This window comes from Talpa occidentalis, unplaced genomic scaffold, assembly GCF_014898055.3.
Source record: "Talpa occidentalis isolate TD23 unplaced genomic scaffold, MPIMG_talOcc4v2.1 talOcc4.10, whole genome shotgun sequence".
Classification (NCBI taxonomy): domain Eukaryota; kingdom Metazoa; phylum Chordata; class Mammalia; order Eulipotyphla; family Talpidae; genus Talpa; species Talpa occidentalis.
The window spans coordinates 95,376,541-95,393,973 of record NW_023600993.1 but is presented as its reverse complement, the minus strand read 5'-3'; the positions used below and the strand labels follow the sequence as shown (position 1 = coordinate 95,393,973).

General features: G+C 48.5%; 1 protein-coding gene across 1 annotated transcript; it reads left to right on the top strand.

Moving 5' to 3' along the window:
• Window positions 1-10,705: 10,705 nt before the first annotated feature.
• GTSF1L (gametocyte specific factor 1 like) lies at window positions 10,706-11,594 on the top strand. The gene has a single exon (XM_037521449.1). The coding sequence runs from the start codon at window positions 11,053-11,055 to the stop codon at window positions 11,515-11,517; it is 465 nt and encodes a 154-aa protein (XP_037377346.1). The 5' UTR covers window positions 10,706-11,052; the 3' UTR covers window positions 11,518-11,594.
• The last annotated feature ends 5,839 nt before the right edge of the window (window positions 11,595-17,433 follow it).

Sequence of the window (17,433 nt, the reverse complement as noted above, 5' to 3'; positions counted from 1 at the left end):
CTTCTCAGCTGGTTCCTGCAGCCAACTGAGACAGCCTGGTCCCCGCACCAGCCGGGTGCTTCCCCGGAGCTCACACTCCAACCAGGCTCTGCTTCCCTCTCCCCGCGCTCATTCACATCTGCGGACACTGCTGTCTCTGCTGGGCGTTACATACATGTTTTGGACTTTTCATGACACCTAATCCTCTTTGCAAGACAGACCTTACTGTCCCACTTTGAAGATAAGAAATTTGAGAGGGGCCTCCCCGGTGGCGCAGCGGTTGAGCGCTGGGTTGCGAAGCTGCGCGCGGCCTCTGCGGCGCCGGTTCGATCCCCGGCTGCTCCCCGGCCACCAGAGGAGGGTCCCACATGGCGCGCAGACCTCTCCTGCCGCCCGCTGCTCCCCTCAGCAGTGTGCTTCGGTCCTTCTGCCTGTTCTGCTCCCCGCTCTGGCTCTGGTGAATTCTCTTGCCCTCCCGCGCTTCTGACTGTACCCAGTGCATGTATAAACAAAACAAACAAACAAACCAGCAAACAAATAAATAAAGCATGCCTCTATTAAAAAAAAAAAAAAAAGAAAAGAAATTTGAGAGCCTGAAGGTCCTGGTCCTCACCTACTGCCCCAAACACCAGGTCAGCCACTCTGCTCCTTTTTCCCTGTGGCCTTTTTGCATGTCCTGAAAGGTGTGGCGCTTGTTCAGACTTCAGGGCCTTTGCACATGCAGAGTCTTCCACCTAAAACACACTTCCCCCTGACTCTGTGCCCAGTTAACTCCCATTCACCCTTCAGTGTTCAATGCAAACAATTTCTTAAGGGAAGCATTCCTTGCCCCCTGCCACATGTGCCTTCTTCACTCACACAGCACAACATATGCCTCCTTCAAAGCAGAAATTACAATTTTTTTTCTTTTTTAGAACTGGGGTACAGGCCAGAGGTGTGGGGGTGGTGGTAAGAGGATTCACCAGAGACAGAGTGGGGAACAGTACAGGCAGATCAACTGAAATATACTGCTGAGGGAAGCTCCCTGGCCGGGGATCGAACTCGTGCTTGCAGAGGCTGCGGACAGTTTCATAGGCTGCATCTTAACCCCTTGCGCCACCAGGGAGGCCCCCAAAATTATAATTTTTAAGAGATTATTCTGTCCCTCTTCCCCACCCCCACACAAAAAAGCAAGAACTGGATATAGTGTCTTGTCCACCCCTCTATTCCCCACACCTAGAAAAGATGCATAATAGGTTTAATTACTATAGCGGATGGGTGGTGGGTGGCTACGTGGAGGGCCCAGGGCCCACGGATGGTTGAGGAATGCCAGAAGAGCGATCAAGAGGGAGAAGAGCGCAGGAAGGAAGAGGAAGGAGGGAGGGGGAGCAAGAGGAAAAATAAAATAAGCACCTTGCCCCCATCCAGGTGAGCCATGGGGATAGAATGCAAGCCAGGTCCTCCACCTGTCAATCCCATTTGCTCTGAATAATCATCATCTGGCGCCCCAAGCACACACGCACACACAGGACCCTCAAACTCTGATCCTGGCAGACTCTGCTCGCCTGCAGAGTGGAGGTTCTCAAACCTCCCCAGGCCATACCCTTGCTGTGCAAGCCCCACCCCCGTCCCACACACCTGGAGCACCCCCATCTACATTGTTAACAAGCACCCAGGCCATTTCGAAGGGAACGTGTCCCTGAACCCTGAAGATCCCCAAACAAGGAAAAAGCCAAACACATCCGAATGCCAGCGCCGAGGCGGCGGGTTGAGCCCTCCGGCCCGCCGCGCCCAGCCCTGCGCTGCAGCCCGAGCGGCCGTCCGGGAGCTGCCGGGGCGGCCGAAGCTGGGGCCGTGCTGCCCCCTGGTGGCCGCGGCGGCGCTGCACCCGCCGAGCCTCGAACCGCTGACTCTCCCGGGTGGGCGCGCCCGCCGGCTCTGTCCTCCGCAGATGGGGCAGAGTCTGTTTCCCAAACTCCCGTTCTTAGGGTAACACCGCCGTTTTGCCCATCTATAGGCTACCTGAACTATTTTTCACTTCATCTTTTCCCTCTGACTGTATTTACGTAAAATAACTCTTTTGTTTTTATTTTTTAAAGACTTTTTTTAAGCAGTGCTTTTTATTTTTTTTTTTTTTGAGGTGGGGTACAGGCCAGAGTCGTGGGGGGTGGGGAGGTGAGAAGATTCACCAGAGACAGAGCTGGGAACAGAACAGGCAGATGGACCGAAATACACTGCTGAGGGGAGCAGCGGGCGAGACAGGAGAGGTCTGCCGTGCCATGTGGGTAGCTCCTTGGCTGGCCGGGGATCGAACTCACGCCGCACAGCCAGGGGGAAAGCCTCACAGCGCTGCACTCAACCCCCTGTGCCCTTTTGTCTTTATTTTTTTTGGGACCCTTTAGAGGCTGCGGGCAGCCTTGCAGCCCAGCACTCAATTGCTGCGCCACCAGGGAGGCCCTTTTGTCTTTATTTTTTTAATAGATTTGTTCATTTTTGTACAATGTTTGATTTCTCCCCTCAGGTGTAATCCCCATAAAATTCCCACCAGCAGGTCACCCGGGAACCATCACCAGAGTCTCTTGTGCGCTTTCCTCCGGTTTTGAAACCCCCCCTTCCCCTTGCTGTAAGTCTAGGATTTAGGGTTTGCTGCCATTCTTGTCCTTTTTTTTTTTTTTGACCCCTTGTAAAATAATCCACTTTAATAGAGACTTGAATCCCCACAGAAGATAGGAAAAATCAGTTTCACTTACATAAGTAGGGGGTGGGGGCACGAGTGGGCAGATGTAAAAGGAAGAAGCAAGGAGCACCAAAAATTTTTAGGCAAGTTTACCATTTTACAAACAAAAGGAAACAATGACTTGCCCAGACAGTAAAAAGATAAAGAACAGGAAATAAATTATAAAAGTCAGTTTTCTCTCTCCTCAGGAAGGGGTGGTGGGAATTCCTGGGGCTCCTGTTCTCTTTAACCTGGGAGGTAGTTACAGTTGTGGGTTACCCGTACATGTGAACCTGACGCAGTTTCCTGTAGCTGATACCTCACAATAAAAATGTGCTAGGGAAATACACAGCAAAATATAACTCACAACAAAATATAACTCACAAAGGCACACCTCAAATCCCTGATAGCTGTCTGGCCCTGGGAAGCTAGGAAGGGCCTTTGTGCAGGGCCAGAGGCTGGATAAAAGCCCCAGAAACAGACGGATCAATTAGGAGCTTCCCATGCGCCCCCACCCCACCCCTCCTTCCTTCCAACACACCCTCCTTGGGCTCCAATGAATGAAGCTCAAAGCTCTAAGTGTATCTGTGGGGGCCAGGACTCTGTCAAGTGTCCTGGGGCCAATGTGGTGTAGCCATCATGAGCTCATTCTGGGGGACCCTAAGCACCCCATCACCGGGTGGGTGGGGAATATCGGGGTTTCTCTGGCTCAGTTATAGGTGGCTGGAGACCACACTGGTCACTACTGCCAACCTCTGTTCTGACGTGCCGTTCCGCGCCATCCCGGCTGTCAAATGTTTATGCTCAGCCTGCTACTGCGCAGGAAAGCGTAACCCTGAAGTGTTCATCGTAACACCGTTGAACATGGAAACCTCCGGTCGAGCATAAACCAAGTTTCATTAGCCAGCCCCTCCCAGAGTGCCATAGATGGTATCTCTATGAAATCTCTTCTGCAATTCCTAAAACCTTAAGTGGGGTTACTATCATGTGGAGGATGAGGTGATAGACTCACTCTTGGTAACCCAGAAACTCTAACCCCAACCACATCCCTTCCATCTACACCCTCCTGACCACTCTGTGAACTCATGGCCCCTCTCTCCAGCCTATGGTATAACTTGAGTGCTCCGTGTTCCCTTGGCTTTGTGTGTGACATACCAAGCTTTGAGAACTAAAAACCAAGCAAACAAAACCCCCTGTTCTCTCCCCAGCATCTGGCTCTTGCAATCAAAAACCATGGCTTTCAAGAGCACTTTGGCACCCAGAACTCTGAAATTTGACTCCCGAGGCCAGGCTGAGCTCCTCAGGGGTCCCCCTTCCCTGGGGTCTCAGCCTCAAGGTCCACTGTTAATAGCAGCGATGCTCTTCAATGGTGCTTCCAGCTGCAACCAGCTCTGAATCATTCACTTCCCCCTTCAGTTAACAAATATCTCATGGGCATCCACTAGGCACCAGATGCTTTGCTGGGCCTTAGGGATGAAGTAGGGAATTGAAACCAGACACACTCCATGTTTAAAAAAAAAAATTTGTTGGTGGTAAAATGGAGTCTGTGGGGGAGGCATGCACTCATGGGCAGATTGAAATGGTGAAAAGTGACAGCTGTCATAATGCACAATGAAGAGAAGGCACATGGGCAACAGGGCCGAGAACAGTGGGACTTAACCAGCAGGGAGTTTGGGGGAGGCTGAGCTCCCCAGGACAAGCAGAAGTTTCACCATTCAAAGAAAGAAGATGAGAAGAGGGCAGCATATGCCAAGGTCCTGTGGTGGCCAAGAGCATAGCCCCTGTAAAGGGCAGAAAGTGGCCAGTGCAGCTAGACTGCAGCAAGGGGAAACAGGCGCCAGGTGAGACTGGATGTGGACATCCCTCGGGCAGTGCACAGCCCTGGGGCACCTGAGGGATCCTCCCTGGATCTTAATAGGAGGGCACAGTATATTGGGACTTCCTAACCTTTTCACCGGATCTGGTCTAGAAAGAGGCCGAGGGGACTTGAGGAGATGAGTTAAGACCAGGCAAGAGACAGGGTCACCAGGACTAGTGGGATGGGGGTGGGAAGAAGAAAATGAGAGACTCAAAAGTTGTTCCAAAGTGAAGAGTGGCAAGATTTGGTGATGGATTAGATGTGGGGGCAGAGTGAGGGACAGAGGGAATCCGGGCTGCTGGCTTGCAGAAGTGAATGGAAGCAAACAGCTGGTGGTGGTGTCCAGTGAGACAGATATCCCACACAGGATCAAGTTGAAGGAAGGTTCTCTTTAGCTTGGCTGGGGGCAGGTCAGGTACCCATGAGACGGCCCAGGTGGGCTCATGGATCTGCACTGGGCAGGCATTTGGATCTGGAACTACTCCCTGGTGACTCATCTGCTCACGGACAGTAAGACAAAGAGGAGAAACCACGCCTGGAGGACCCAGCATCCAACGACGTGGTAGCAGTTTGAGCCTGGCAGATCGGCACAGCAATTCCAGAATAGGAGAAGAGACAGGACAAAGAAAATAGAAACTAATGACCAGAATGCAAAAATTTGGGGTTGACCGGAAATAGTGAGATGTGAAATTTACTGCAAATGTCAGAAATAAATATTAAAACAAAAGATATAAAACATGTTAAAATAATTATTATGAATAACCATGATTATAATCATCTAAAAATCCCAAGTATCCACCCCACCCCCACAATGAGATAGGTGAAAGAAATCTATATGGATGGGAAATCAAGAATTTTGTATTTAAAATAGAGCCTCCCCAGTGGCGCAGCGGTTGAGCACTGGGTTGCGAAGCTGCCCGCAGTCTCTGCAGCGCCGGTTCGATCCCTGACTGCTCCCCGGCCACCAGAGGAGGGTCCCACGTGGCGCGCAGACCTCTCCTGCCGCCCGCTGCTCCCCTCAGCAGTGTACTTCGGTCCTTCTGCCTGCTCTGCTCCCTGCTCTGGCTCTGGTGAATTCTCTCACCCTCCGGCGCTTCTCACTGTACCCAGTGCTTGTATAAATAAATAAATCTTTAAAAAAATAAAAAAAGCCCCCAGTGGGCCTCCCTGGTGGCACAGGGGTTAAAATCTCAGCACTATGAAGCAATTGCCAGCCATTGTGATGTGACTTCATTGCCTGGCCCAACACATGGCACAGCTGACACACATGGCACAGCCCACTGTGCCTGTCTCAACTGCTGCTCCACTCAGCAGTGTATTTCAGTAGATCTGCGTGTTCTTCTCCCCCCGGCCTATGATGAATCCTCTCACTCCTGCACATCTGGCCTACACCAGTTGTTGTATGCACAAATAAATAAATATATAAAAATAAAAGAGCCCCCAGGGCACCATTACCAGACACAGCAAGTAATAGTTCATGATGCCCAGATAAACATCAAATAATTTTCGTATCAGTTTGTGCCATGCACCATTTGAAACATACTTGTGCTTTAATATTAATTTTCTAAAATTCAAGTCTAGCTAGGTGTCCAGTACTTCATGTAGCAAACCAGCACATAGCGCAGGATTTGGTGATGTATCAGAATCTGAGAGGAAGACAGCACCACCCAGCCCTGGAGGGTCACAGAGATGACCCGCCTACTAGTGAAAGTGGACATATCAATCTGGAATCTGGCCAATGAGGTCAGCAGCTCCTCCTGGGAAGAAGGCAGAGCCGACAAAGGTCAGTGGCTTCCCTTCCCTCACACAAATAAATGCTGTCCATGAAAAGTCCTGTCAAGTGAGATGCCACAGAAAGGTTAAAAGTGAAGAAGTTGGACCTCCCTGGTGGCATAAGGGGTTGAGCATAGCACTATGAGGCTGTCTGCAGCCTCAGCAACACGAGTTTGATCCCCAGCCAGCCAGGGAGCAATCCACATGGAGCAGCACACCTCTCTTGTCTCGCCTGCTGCTGCCCTCAGCAGTGTATTTCGTCAGTCTGCCTGTTCTGCTCCCCACTCTGTCTCTGGTGAATCCTCTCATCCCCACCCCCACCCCCACCCAAACACACCTCTGGCCTGTACTCCAGTTCTTGCATGTATAAATCTTCAAAAAAAAAAGTGAAGGAGTTTTCAGATGACTGCTCCCTGCTAGATGCCTGCTAAAATGGTCCAAGGAAACTCAGAAATATCTGCATGAGACAGTAAGCCCGGAAGAACCCAGACCGTGTGCTGCTGGAAACCTTATCTTGAAATCTAAGACCCAGGAGCCCAACCAAGTGAAGGATGGACCGGGTGTGTTGGATGGAACTGGCACTGATATGTGGGAGCTCAACTTTGCAAGCCGGTTGTTAAACCATTGGTAGCTTGCAGTTGACCATGGTGGGAGCATTGACACCAGGGAAATTGGCAGATGCTACAAATCAGCCGCTGCCTATGCTGCCTCACCTGTCTGCTGGACACGCAGGGAGAGGCAAGAAGCAGGATGCAAGACACAAGGCGTGGACATCCCCAACCTGGGGCCGCCTGCACACAGCATGAGTTTGGCATGCTGGGGAGAGCCCTACAACCTACAGAGTACACCCAGGCCGAGGGCACAGAGGCCACACTATGCCAAGGGTATACAGGGGGAGGTAGTGTGCTCCCACCTATGAATGATGGCCCTGCAGGGATGCTCCTGGCCCAGAGAGAGAAACTGGCTTCACTATCCCAAGTCTCTCCAAGCCTGAAAAATTCAGATTCCTTGTGGGCCTAATCTGCCAAGGGCTCCACCCCCTCATGCTCTCTGCTGACTTAGCTGTCCATGCCTCGCTTTTTCGTTTTCAGAAAACATTGCTTGTGCACACTCCATGACCTCCCCTTCTCCACACTTTAGTCACCACCTGACGGTGGGTCTCCCACAAGGATCCTGGAGGAAGAGCAGGAAGCAGATCTGATATCTGCATTGTTGGTCACAATGTACAAATAGGCCTGGGAAGAGCTGCCCTACAGATCTGTCTGCATCCCTCTCTCCTCTCGTTGCCATAGTGAGCGACCCATCAGGTCCTGGGCCCCAGGATGGGAGCAGACGCTGGAGAAGCCTGCAGGCATGAGGACCATGCAAGATGTCCATTAGGAGCATTAGCAACCCGGCCTCGCCTCTCTCTGTAATGGACTAAGTGTCCGCCTGCACGCTAATGGGTGCTTGGCCACAAAGAAGCCGCAACAGCTAATGCCTGGTCTTCATTATGTGGATTTCAATGAGGGCTGAAGTGCTTTCATTATCACCACCATCGTAGACCTAGCAGTGCCTGAAGGACTCAAGTCTAGGCTAGGAGCATGAAAAAGGCGATGGGACTAAGAATTCAGAGAGCAGTCAGCATTGCCAACAAACACCAGCCGGGCTTGTGGGTGAGAGCAGAAGCTGAGTCACCTGCCAACTCCCTGTGGGGTCAGTGTCATCGGCCCATCACACTGGGTCACAGGCTCACATGCTCTATCACATGCATGCGTGGAAGTCACCACTTACCCAGGCAGCCATCTTAGCCAGGTATGCCAAGAGACAACCCTGGGGTGGGAGGGAAGGCTCAGTGACCCAACTCCTCCTTTGGAGGCCCTCGAATTCGCAGACGTCTAGAGGAAGGTCCTGCCAGAACCCAACAAGCCCCAAGTGAACTGTTTCTCCCCCACTCCAAGCTAGGACTTGGGGTCTCTTCCTTGGGGAGAAGGGAGTATGCTCTATATGTGTGAAAAGGGAAATGCAGGCAGGTGACAAGGACACAGGGACATCATTAGGACTCTTGACATTCTGAAGGTTAGACAGGGACATGCTTAGGCCTCTCAGGTAGGTGAGGGGACTGTACCTCCTTGACTGTACCAGTGTGGTCGTCAGATTCACTCTGGACAATGAAATTTCATGGAAGTGACATTTATCATTTTCACAGACATGAGAGAATAAGGTAGAAGTAATGTTTGAAGAGCCAATGGTCAAATGTTTTCCAAAACCAATGAAAGACATAATGCACAGAGTCCAGAGAGCTAACAAAAAGAAATCCACAGGGAGAAAATAAAACAAAGATAAAGAAAATTTCTTTAAAACTGACATATGAAGGGCCTCCCCTGGTGGCGCAGCGGTTGCGCGCTGGGCTGCGAAACTGCCCTCAGGCTCTACAGTGCCAGTTCGATCCCCAGCCACCCGCAAGGGTCCCACATAGCGAGCAGATCTCTCCTGCCACGCCCGCTGCTCCTCTCAGCAGTGTATTTCGTCAGTCTGCCTGTTCTGTTCCCTGCTCTGTCTCTGGTGAATTCTCTCACCCTCCCGCGCTTCAGACTGTACCCCAGTTCTTGTATAAAAAAATAATTAAAAAAAAAAAAACTGACATATGAAAATGGGCCTCCCCGGTGGCGCAGCGGGTTGAGCGCAGCGCTGTGAAGCTGTCCGCAGCCTCTGCAGCGCTGGTTCGATTCCCCACCGGCCAGGGAGAATCCCACATGGCGAGCAGACCTCTCCTGTCTTGCCCGCTGCTCCCCTCAGCAGTGCTTTCGGTCTGTCTGCCTGTTCTGCTCCCTGCTCTGTCTCTGGTGAATCCTCTCACCCTCCCGCAACTCTGGCCTGTGCCCCAGCTCTTGTATAAATAAAAATAAATCTTTAAAAATAAAAATAAAATAAAACTGACATATGAAAAGAAATAGACTGCCTTCAAAGCAGCGGGCTAAGCACTCTGAATGCTCAGCCACAACTATGGAAGCCGGGAAAAATGGACCTTACTTCAGTGTGAAGAAGGAAAGTAGCATGACTGTACTTGGCGAAAATAGCTTTTAAGAATAAGGGTGTAGGACCATCCCTTGCAAGGTCATCGATCGGCCGCTGTGGCTCTGTGCTGGTGTGCCTCATCTCCGCCCCCAGGGGCACTGGCATAGTCTCTGCGCCTGTGCCCTAGAGGCTGCTGCTGATGGCCGGTGTCAATGACTGCTACACTTCAGCCAGGGGCTGCACCACCACCCTGGGCAACTTTGCCAAGGCCACCTTTGATGCCATCTCTAAGACCTACAGCTATCTCACCCCCGACCTCTGGAAAGAGACTGTGTTCACCAAGTCTCCTTACCAGGAATTCACTGACCACTTGGTGAAAACCCACATGAGTCTCTGTGCAGAGAACCCAGGCTCCAGCTGTGGCCACCACATAGATTTTATACCAGGAAATAAAGTGAATTATGCCTGTGGGAAAAAAAAAAAAGGGTGTAGGGGCCTCCCTGGTGGCGCAAGGGGTTAAGCATTAGCACTGTGAAGCAATCCACAGCTACTGCAGCACAAATTTGATCCCTGGCCGGCAAGGGAGCTACCCACATGGCGCAGCAGACATCTCCTGTCTCACCCGCTGCTCCGCTCAGCAGTGTATTTCAGTAGATCTTCCTGTTCTGCTCTCCACTCTGTCTCTGGTGATCCTCTCACCTCCCACACCTCTGGCCAACACTCCAGTTCTTCTACACACAAAAAAATAAAGCAATCTTTAAAAGGTGAACTTCCAGAAGAAATAAGTGCCCCAATGGGAACTCACAGACACAGCAGGCAGGAGTCGCAGGGGGCCAAGCCTAAGCAAACGCTGGTGATGTAAAATGACAACAGCAGTACTGTCTGAAGTTACTTAAAATTAGGCTAAGATACAATAAATCAGAAAAGGCATAAATTAAGAAACAGCCCAGGATGAGTCTAACACTTTCATTAACTTTAAAACTTGCTAAGTTGCCTGGGAATGTTGTGATGGGTTGAATAGCCACTGACAGATAAAAGATGACGTGATTTAGTATATTTATCATGTAATACAAAACCACAAAATGGAGGAGGTGAGAGTGGAAAGATTTTTAAAACTGGCTCCTTAAGAGCTTTCAAAATAAACCAAAGAATGGGCAGAGAGTTAGCAGTGGCATGTGAACCATGTAAGCCCAGACACAAGGTTGGTAGATTGAAGCCCAAAGCGATCAGGAATTCAAGGAAGCATCCATATTTAAAGACAATTAAATGACACAAACAGCACCACAACTAATGGTAGATGGCAGCTTCCCCCAGGCCCAGCCCCCACAGCAGGGACAACAGGTTCTCGGGGTGACTCTCAGGGGCCATTGTGACCCCCACCGTGACTGCTTCCTGACATCACACAGTGCACCTTTTAGAGTCAACAGGCCCAGGGCTGACTCTCTTTGCCTCCCTACAAGAGCTATAGCGCGTCTGGCTCTCGCATCTGCTGTATGTGGTGCTTCTGCTTCTGTCTCACCAACCACTGATAACTGTGTTCTCTGTGCACCTGCTCCTGACAGCACCGTGTCCCTTGTCTAACTCGCCACTCCCAGAGAGTAGGGGACACCAGCGGTCAAGACCTTCACCTCCAGAGTCCAAGGCCAAGCTGGGCACAGGACAGCTGCATCCTTCTGACCAAAGGGCTTTTCCAGGAGAGGCATTTGCTTTTGATTTGGGGCTGCAAGCTACTCTGCTTCAAGAACACCTCATGGAACCTGAAGCCTTAGAGATTTGCCCTTACAACCCGCACCACCGAGTGCCACTCAGCAGATTTCAGTACCACCTTGCATCCTGCCGGAGAAAGAACCCCAAGAAAGCCAAAAAGATGGCCAGCTGCAAATACAACGCCTGCCACGTGGTCCCCATCAAGCAGCTGGAGGAGCATGAGGCTGTGTGCGTCAACAGGAGCACCATGGAGGAAGACGACATCTTGAGCCCCCTGAAAGTTAACCTTCCGGGTTCAGAGCAGAAGGGAGACACCCCTCCAGTGTCTCCCTGGCTCACTCACCCCGACACCTGGAATGTTGATAGCACCAACTGCCACCCCATGTTTGTCCTTAAGACTTTTGTTCCCCAGAAGCTTGTTTGTGAAAGCGACACAAGAGAGTCAAAGAGAGAGGACGCCCCCTCAGCCCCGACCACATCCCAGAAGACCCTCAGACCAGGAGAGTAAACCAGCAGCAGCAGAAAGACACATGGCTCTTAAATGCAAGAAAGGAGAGTACACTCAGCAAAATAAAAAGCATGCACAGTCAATTACGCTGGGAGACTTTTCTTTCAAATAGCAGCCTGGTAAAGATGAAAGGGGTTAAGAATATTCTGTTAGCAAAGGTGGGCCAAAGAGGCACTTTTTTAACATGGGTGAGAATGTAAGTTGATATTCCCCAGAGGGCATTTTGGCAATTGTCAAAATTATCAATACCCTATGCTTTGATGGGGACATCCCACTGCCAGGAATTTATCCTGTAAGTATAGACACGTGGGAAGAGCGATAAGTACCAGGTTATTCATTGCAGCATTATTTGAGCAGAAATATAAATGCTAAATATTCAGAGGATTTGATTAAATGAATTGTGGTGCAGCCCTGTGATTGGAATAGTTCACTGCTAGGAAAAAGAAAGAGCATTCTTCCTGTACTGATATGGAAAGGCTTAGGCATATTACTCAGAGACCAGACAATTTCTGCTCTAAAAGGCCAGAGAGTAAATATTTTAGATTGGAGGTTATGGTCTCCATTGCAATCATTCAGCTCTTTGTAGCATGAAAGCAGCCACAAACAATGTGGGGACAAAAACAGATTCCAGTAAAATTACTTAAGAAAACCTGTTATGGGCTGGATATGTCAATTCCTGGTTTCACTAATAAAGGCAAGTCTGGAACACTAGATATATTAAGCCACCATTTTTATATAGTTGCAGGAGAAGACATGCCTATATATGTGGATGAGTAAAATTTCCCTTCAAAAATATGCAAGAACAGGGTCTCCCCATATAGTTTAAAATGTATACTCTGGTCCCCTACAGAAAACATTTGCTGACCTTGTTACTAGGAAATATGACTCCAGGGAAAATAATAGGAGACTGCAGGCTGGGACTTTACTATGTACCTTTCACATTTGACCATGTGCATTTTTCAGTCCAAAAGTTAAAACGTACACTTTTTAAAACAGCAAAAGAAGTCTTTGATAAATTTTTCAAGTTTTTAAAATAGTTATAACATTGCCACTCTTGATTCAACTGTTTCTACAAAGTATTAACCACTTCTCTTGGGGTGGGGTAGAGTTCTAGGTGTTAGTCTTAGAAACTCCATGACTTAATAAAACGCAGGAACTAGAACTGCCATATAGGAAGCAGGTGATATAGAATACATATCGCTGCAAACTCAGGCCAAGAAGACCAAGAAAAAATTAGTTTTTAATTTTTTTGGTTATTATTTTTTAATTTTTTTGGTTTGCAGTAGGAGTGAAACAAATTGGTAGTCGGATTAAAATCATTAAAACTGAGTGATGGATATATTTTATTTTGTCTCTACTTTTATGTAAATTTGAAATCTTCCATAATGAAATAGTTTTAAAAATATTATATGTATGTAAATTTATGTGTGTGGTGTGTGTATACATGTGTATAAGTATTACAGTGTGGTTGGTATCCTGGTATCCTGGATTGGATCCTGGAATAGAAAAATACAATGGCGAAATCCAAAGAAAAATTGATGAGGCCAGAAGGAACATGGAGGAGATTATGCTTCAGAGAACAAGCGGTAAGTGAAGAGAGACACCTGGAGGCTGTGGGCAGGCAGTGGGAGGCTGCCATATAAACCACAGCACTGCCATCCCACCAGCAGCCCCAGAAAGGGGAGCCACCATTTGGCTCTGATTGAGGGGAAATACATGCAGAGGAGCTGGGGTGATCCCCATGGGCCAGGTTCCCAGTGCAAGGCACAAGGATAGTGCCCTGGGCCACACGCCCCTGTGCCACTCAGGACTGGTATTGACCTTGAGAGACTCACTGAGAATGTGCAGAGACAGCAGTCTTGGGTACAGAATCCCAAAAGGGAGTGCCACAAACATGGGCCTGCCTCCCTTCTCCCCCAGACCCCGTGCATTCATACCAATGGCTTGACACCCACCAAGCACCCCTACCCACTGATTCAGCCCCTACAATATCAAGTCTCAGACAGACCTACAGAAGCTCAGAAAGGCTAAACATCCAAAAACTATAAAAACCACAGTGCCTCCTGCTGGAAGGGTAATAGTAGTTCACATTTCTAAGATCTAAAACAGCAAAATGGACAGACAAAAGCACCCCACATGGCAAATTGAGACCTCAAGGGAATATGACACAAGAAGAGAGCTCTCCAGAATCTAACCAGAGATAAGGAAGATTTTATCTTCCTATCAGATAGAATTTAAAATTACCATGATAAAGAAATTCAAAGAAATGGAAGAAAATGCAGAAAAGCAAGTCAAAGTGATAGAAAAGAACTCTGAAAAGCTAATCAAAGAGAATTTGGAAAAATATGAATGTCATGATAAACATAATAAACAGAAAATAGAAATTGAAGATTTAAATAGGAAAATAAGGGAGATCAGTGGAGGAGGAAAAAAATCTACTATGGAAGCACACTAGACTGAATGGAGGATCAAATCACTGACCTTGGAAGTGTTAAAGCACAAAAGACCCAGGGAGGGGGGCCTCCCCTGGTAGCGCAATGGCAGCCTCTGCAGCGCCGGTTCGTTCCCCGGCCGCTGGCAAGGGACACACAGACACACAGCACAACCACCACCCCCGCCCCCCTCGGAGAAGAAAGAAAAATACAAAAGATTTAAAAAAAAAAAATGAACATTTCAAGTGCTACCCATCTCTATTTGGAAAGGCAATGAGGATGATGGATATAACAGAAGGTAAACAGAGAGGAGGGAACAAAGAACTTATTCAAAGAAAGAAGAAAACTTCCCAAAGCTGCAGAAGGAACTGAATACACCAGTCTTGAGCCATAAGGAACAGCTGGGTTATCTAAATGTACTGAAACCTACACCAAGACACTCAATTGTAAAATGACCAAGAATTCAAGACAAAAACTACTGAAAGTGACAAGAGAGGGGAAAAAAGGTACTCCCATCAGGCTATGTCAGACTTCTCTGAGAAAACCCTGCTGGCAAGGAGAGAATGGAATCATGTACTAAAATACTTGAAGATTAAAAACTGCCAGCCTTATATGATATCCTGTAAGATTTTCCTTCAGCTATCAGGGAAAAATAAAGGTTTCCCCAGACAAGCAGAAGCTGAAGGAGTTTGCCCACAGCACACCTCTCCTACAGGAAGGTTGAAAGGAGCCCTCCTACCTAATTCAAAGAGCAGAAAATACACACACACACACACACACACACACACACACGCAAAAAAAAAAAAAAAAAAAAAAAAAAACCTCAATAAAGCCAGAGAACTAAAGACAAAAACAGCAGTAGCATCTCCTCACAAATCAATAATCACCCTAAATATAAATGGATGAATTAACCAATCAAAAGATAGTTGGATCAGGGCCTCCCTGGTGGCGCAAGGGGTAAAGACAATCTATGAAGCAGTCCTCAGCCTCTAGAGCAGCCTCTGCAGCACAAGTTCGATCCCCGGCTGGCCAGGGAGCTACCCACATGGCGCAGCAGACCTCTCCCGACTAGCCTGCTGCTCCCCTCAGCAGTGTACTTTGGTCAGTCTGCCTGTTTTGTTTCCTACTCCACACCTCTGGCCTGTACGCCAGCTCTTGTATACATAAATAAATGAATCTTTAAAAAACAAATAAAGCCAAATTTAAAAAAAAAAGTTGGATCAGAAAACAAACCCCAACATTCTTCTGTTTCCAGGAGACCCATGTAAGCTCCAAAGAGAAACATTTTATGAAAATTCATCCAGCGCAAATGGGGACTTAAAAATTGAACCTATACCAAACACACCTGCTTTTTTTAACTGCTGCACCTTGCTGCTCTGGCTGACAGCTATGAAACTGATGATTGCAAGGAGCAGCCTTCAAGTCCAGGACTGGACTCAAGTCCCAAGTCTACCCCCATGTGGCAATTTCCCCTCAGAACTCAACTGCAATGGGGCCACCCACACCAGCTTGCATCTAAGAAAGGAGGGAGAAAGCACTCTGGAATGATGTGACAAGAGCCCATCTTATCTGCGGCCCCAACTGTGTTCTCTCATCCCTACAGTGACTCTGAAAGATGAACAATCCTCTCAGTTGGTAGCCAAGCTCCCCAAGGCTCACGGCAGGAAAGAGACACAACTATTGAGAGTCCAGCTGGGATTCACATCCACATCCATCTGATTGAGTCTGAGCTTTCTCCATGGCTGCCAGAAGCCCTGGGGAAGAATCAAACCACAGGCACAGTCCCCAAGACTCCAGATTCCGGAACCCATCATCCCTCTCATCTCCAGTAGTGTTCTGGGAGCTCCAGTTCTAAGTCCCTCCTCCACCTTGTTGAGCCCAGACTGCATTGTTCAGGGTCCTCAGGGTTTTTGAGTGAATACAAGTCCACCTTGTGTATTATTGGCACAATGCTGAGTAAAACGCATCCCCAACATTCAGTGGCTTCAAATATTAGTATCAGTGTCAATTGGCAATTGTACAATCTAGGTCCACAAAAAGCAGCAGACCAAAAAACCAGGACATTGGCTATTTGAACAAGAGGATTGTCACATTTGCCTCCACTATGCCTGCAGACTACACATTCTTTTCAGATGCATAAGGAACATTTGCAAAAGGGGCCAAATGCTCGACCACAAGGTGAGTCACAACACTTTCCAAAGATCTGAAACCACAGACTGTGTTCCTGATCACAGGAGATTTAAGCTAAACATCAACATTAAGAAGGGCAACGCCTCCCCCTCTTCTCTGACCCTAGCTACCTTGGAACCCTCTCCCTGCCACATTGATTTATGCTGGAGCAGGTATTTACTGAGCACCTGCTGGATACATCTGGGCTGCTCTCCGGACAGGGTGCAGGGGCTCTTCCTTGGAGAGGACAGACATCCTCCCTCCGGCCCCCTCCAAAAGGCACTGGAGACTTGGGCTCTTTACCTGCCCTTGTCACCCGGTCCCAAAGTACACAGCCCCGTCGGGGTCCATGTGCAAAGGATACCCCCTCATCCTTAAGGTGGAGTTTCTTTCTCAACCCCTATCAAAACTCAGCTTTAATTTCCTTTCAACACATTTGACCAAAGGTGGAAACATAAAATGCATCTTACTGGGGGTTAAATCACTGTCATTACTAAAGCAGAGCCCCAGTCATTTCTGGAAATATCTAAAACAGGGCCTCCCAGGGCCGAGGGGTTAAGTCTCAGTGCTTCACTGACAAGGACAAGGTTCGATCCCTGGCCTGGGAGCTGATCCACTTGGCGCAGCAGCCTCTCCTGTCTTGTCCACTGCTCCCCTCAGCAGTGTATTTCAGTAGATCCTCCTGTTCTGCTCCTCGCTCCGTCTTTGATGAGTCTTCTTAGCCCCACACCTCTGGCCTGCACCCCAGGTCTTGTATGCAAAAATAAATTAAAAAAAAAAAACCATCCTGGACACAGAATTGATTCACATTGAGGTCTGCTGTGAAAGTGGCTAATCCAAGCAGTCAGATTCTCAAGATAAGCCTGGCCTATCAACAACCTTTCCCGGGTCCCCAATTTCCCCCCAAACCAGGTTCCAATGCCTCTCCATCATTACTATTATTTTGATATTACAAGGGGGAGAATTTTTTCTCTGGATGGAGAATCATTTTCTTCACAATTGCTGTCCAGCGGTGGTGCTGGCAGCTGAGTAGATGAACACCTCTCCCCATCAGCAGAGGTGTTCAAGCAAAGGCCACACAACTGCTGGAAGAGGCTGCTCTAGAGAGAACCTGAAAATCAAAACTGCCCCCAAGGATCTTCCAAGACCCAGAAACAGCCCACTTGACTTGCTGCCGCAAATACACTGACAGCCACTAGGGGGCAATAGAGTCACACTATCATGTCAAAGGCTTACCTAGCCCAGCGCACAATTTTTCCTGAAAATGCCAAAAACCTAATTGAAACATAAGCGACCAAAAAAAAAAAAATATATA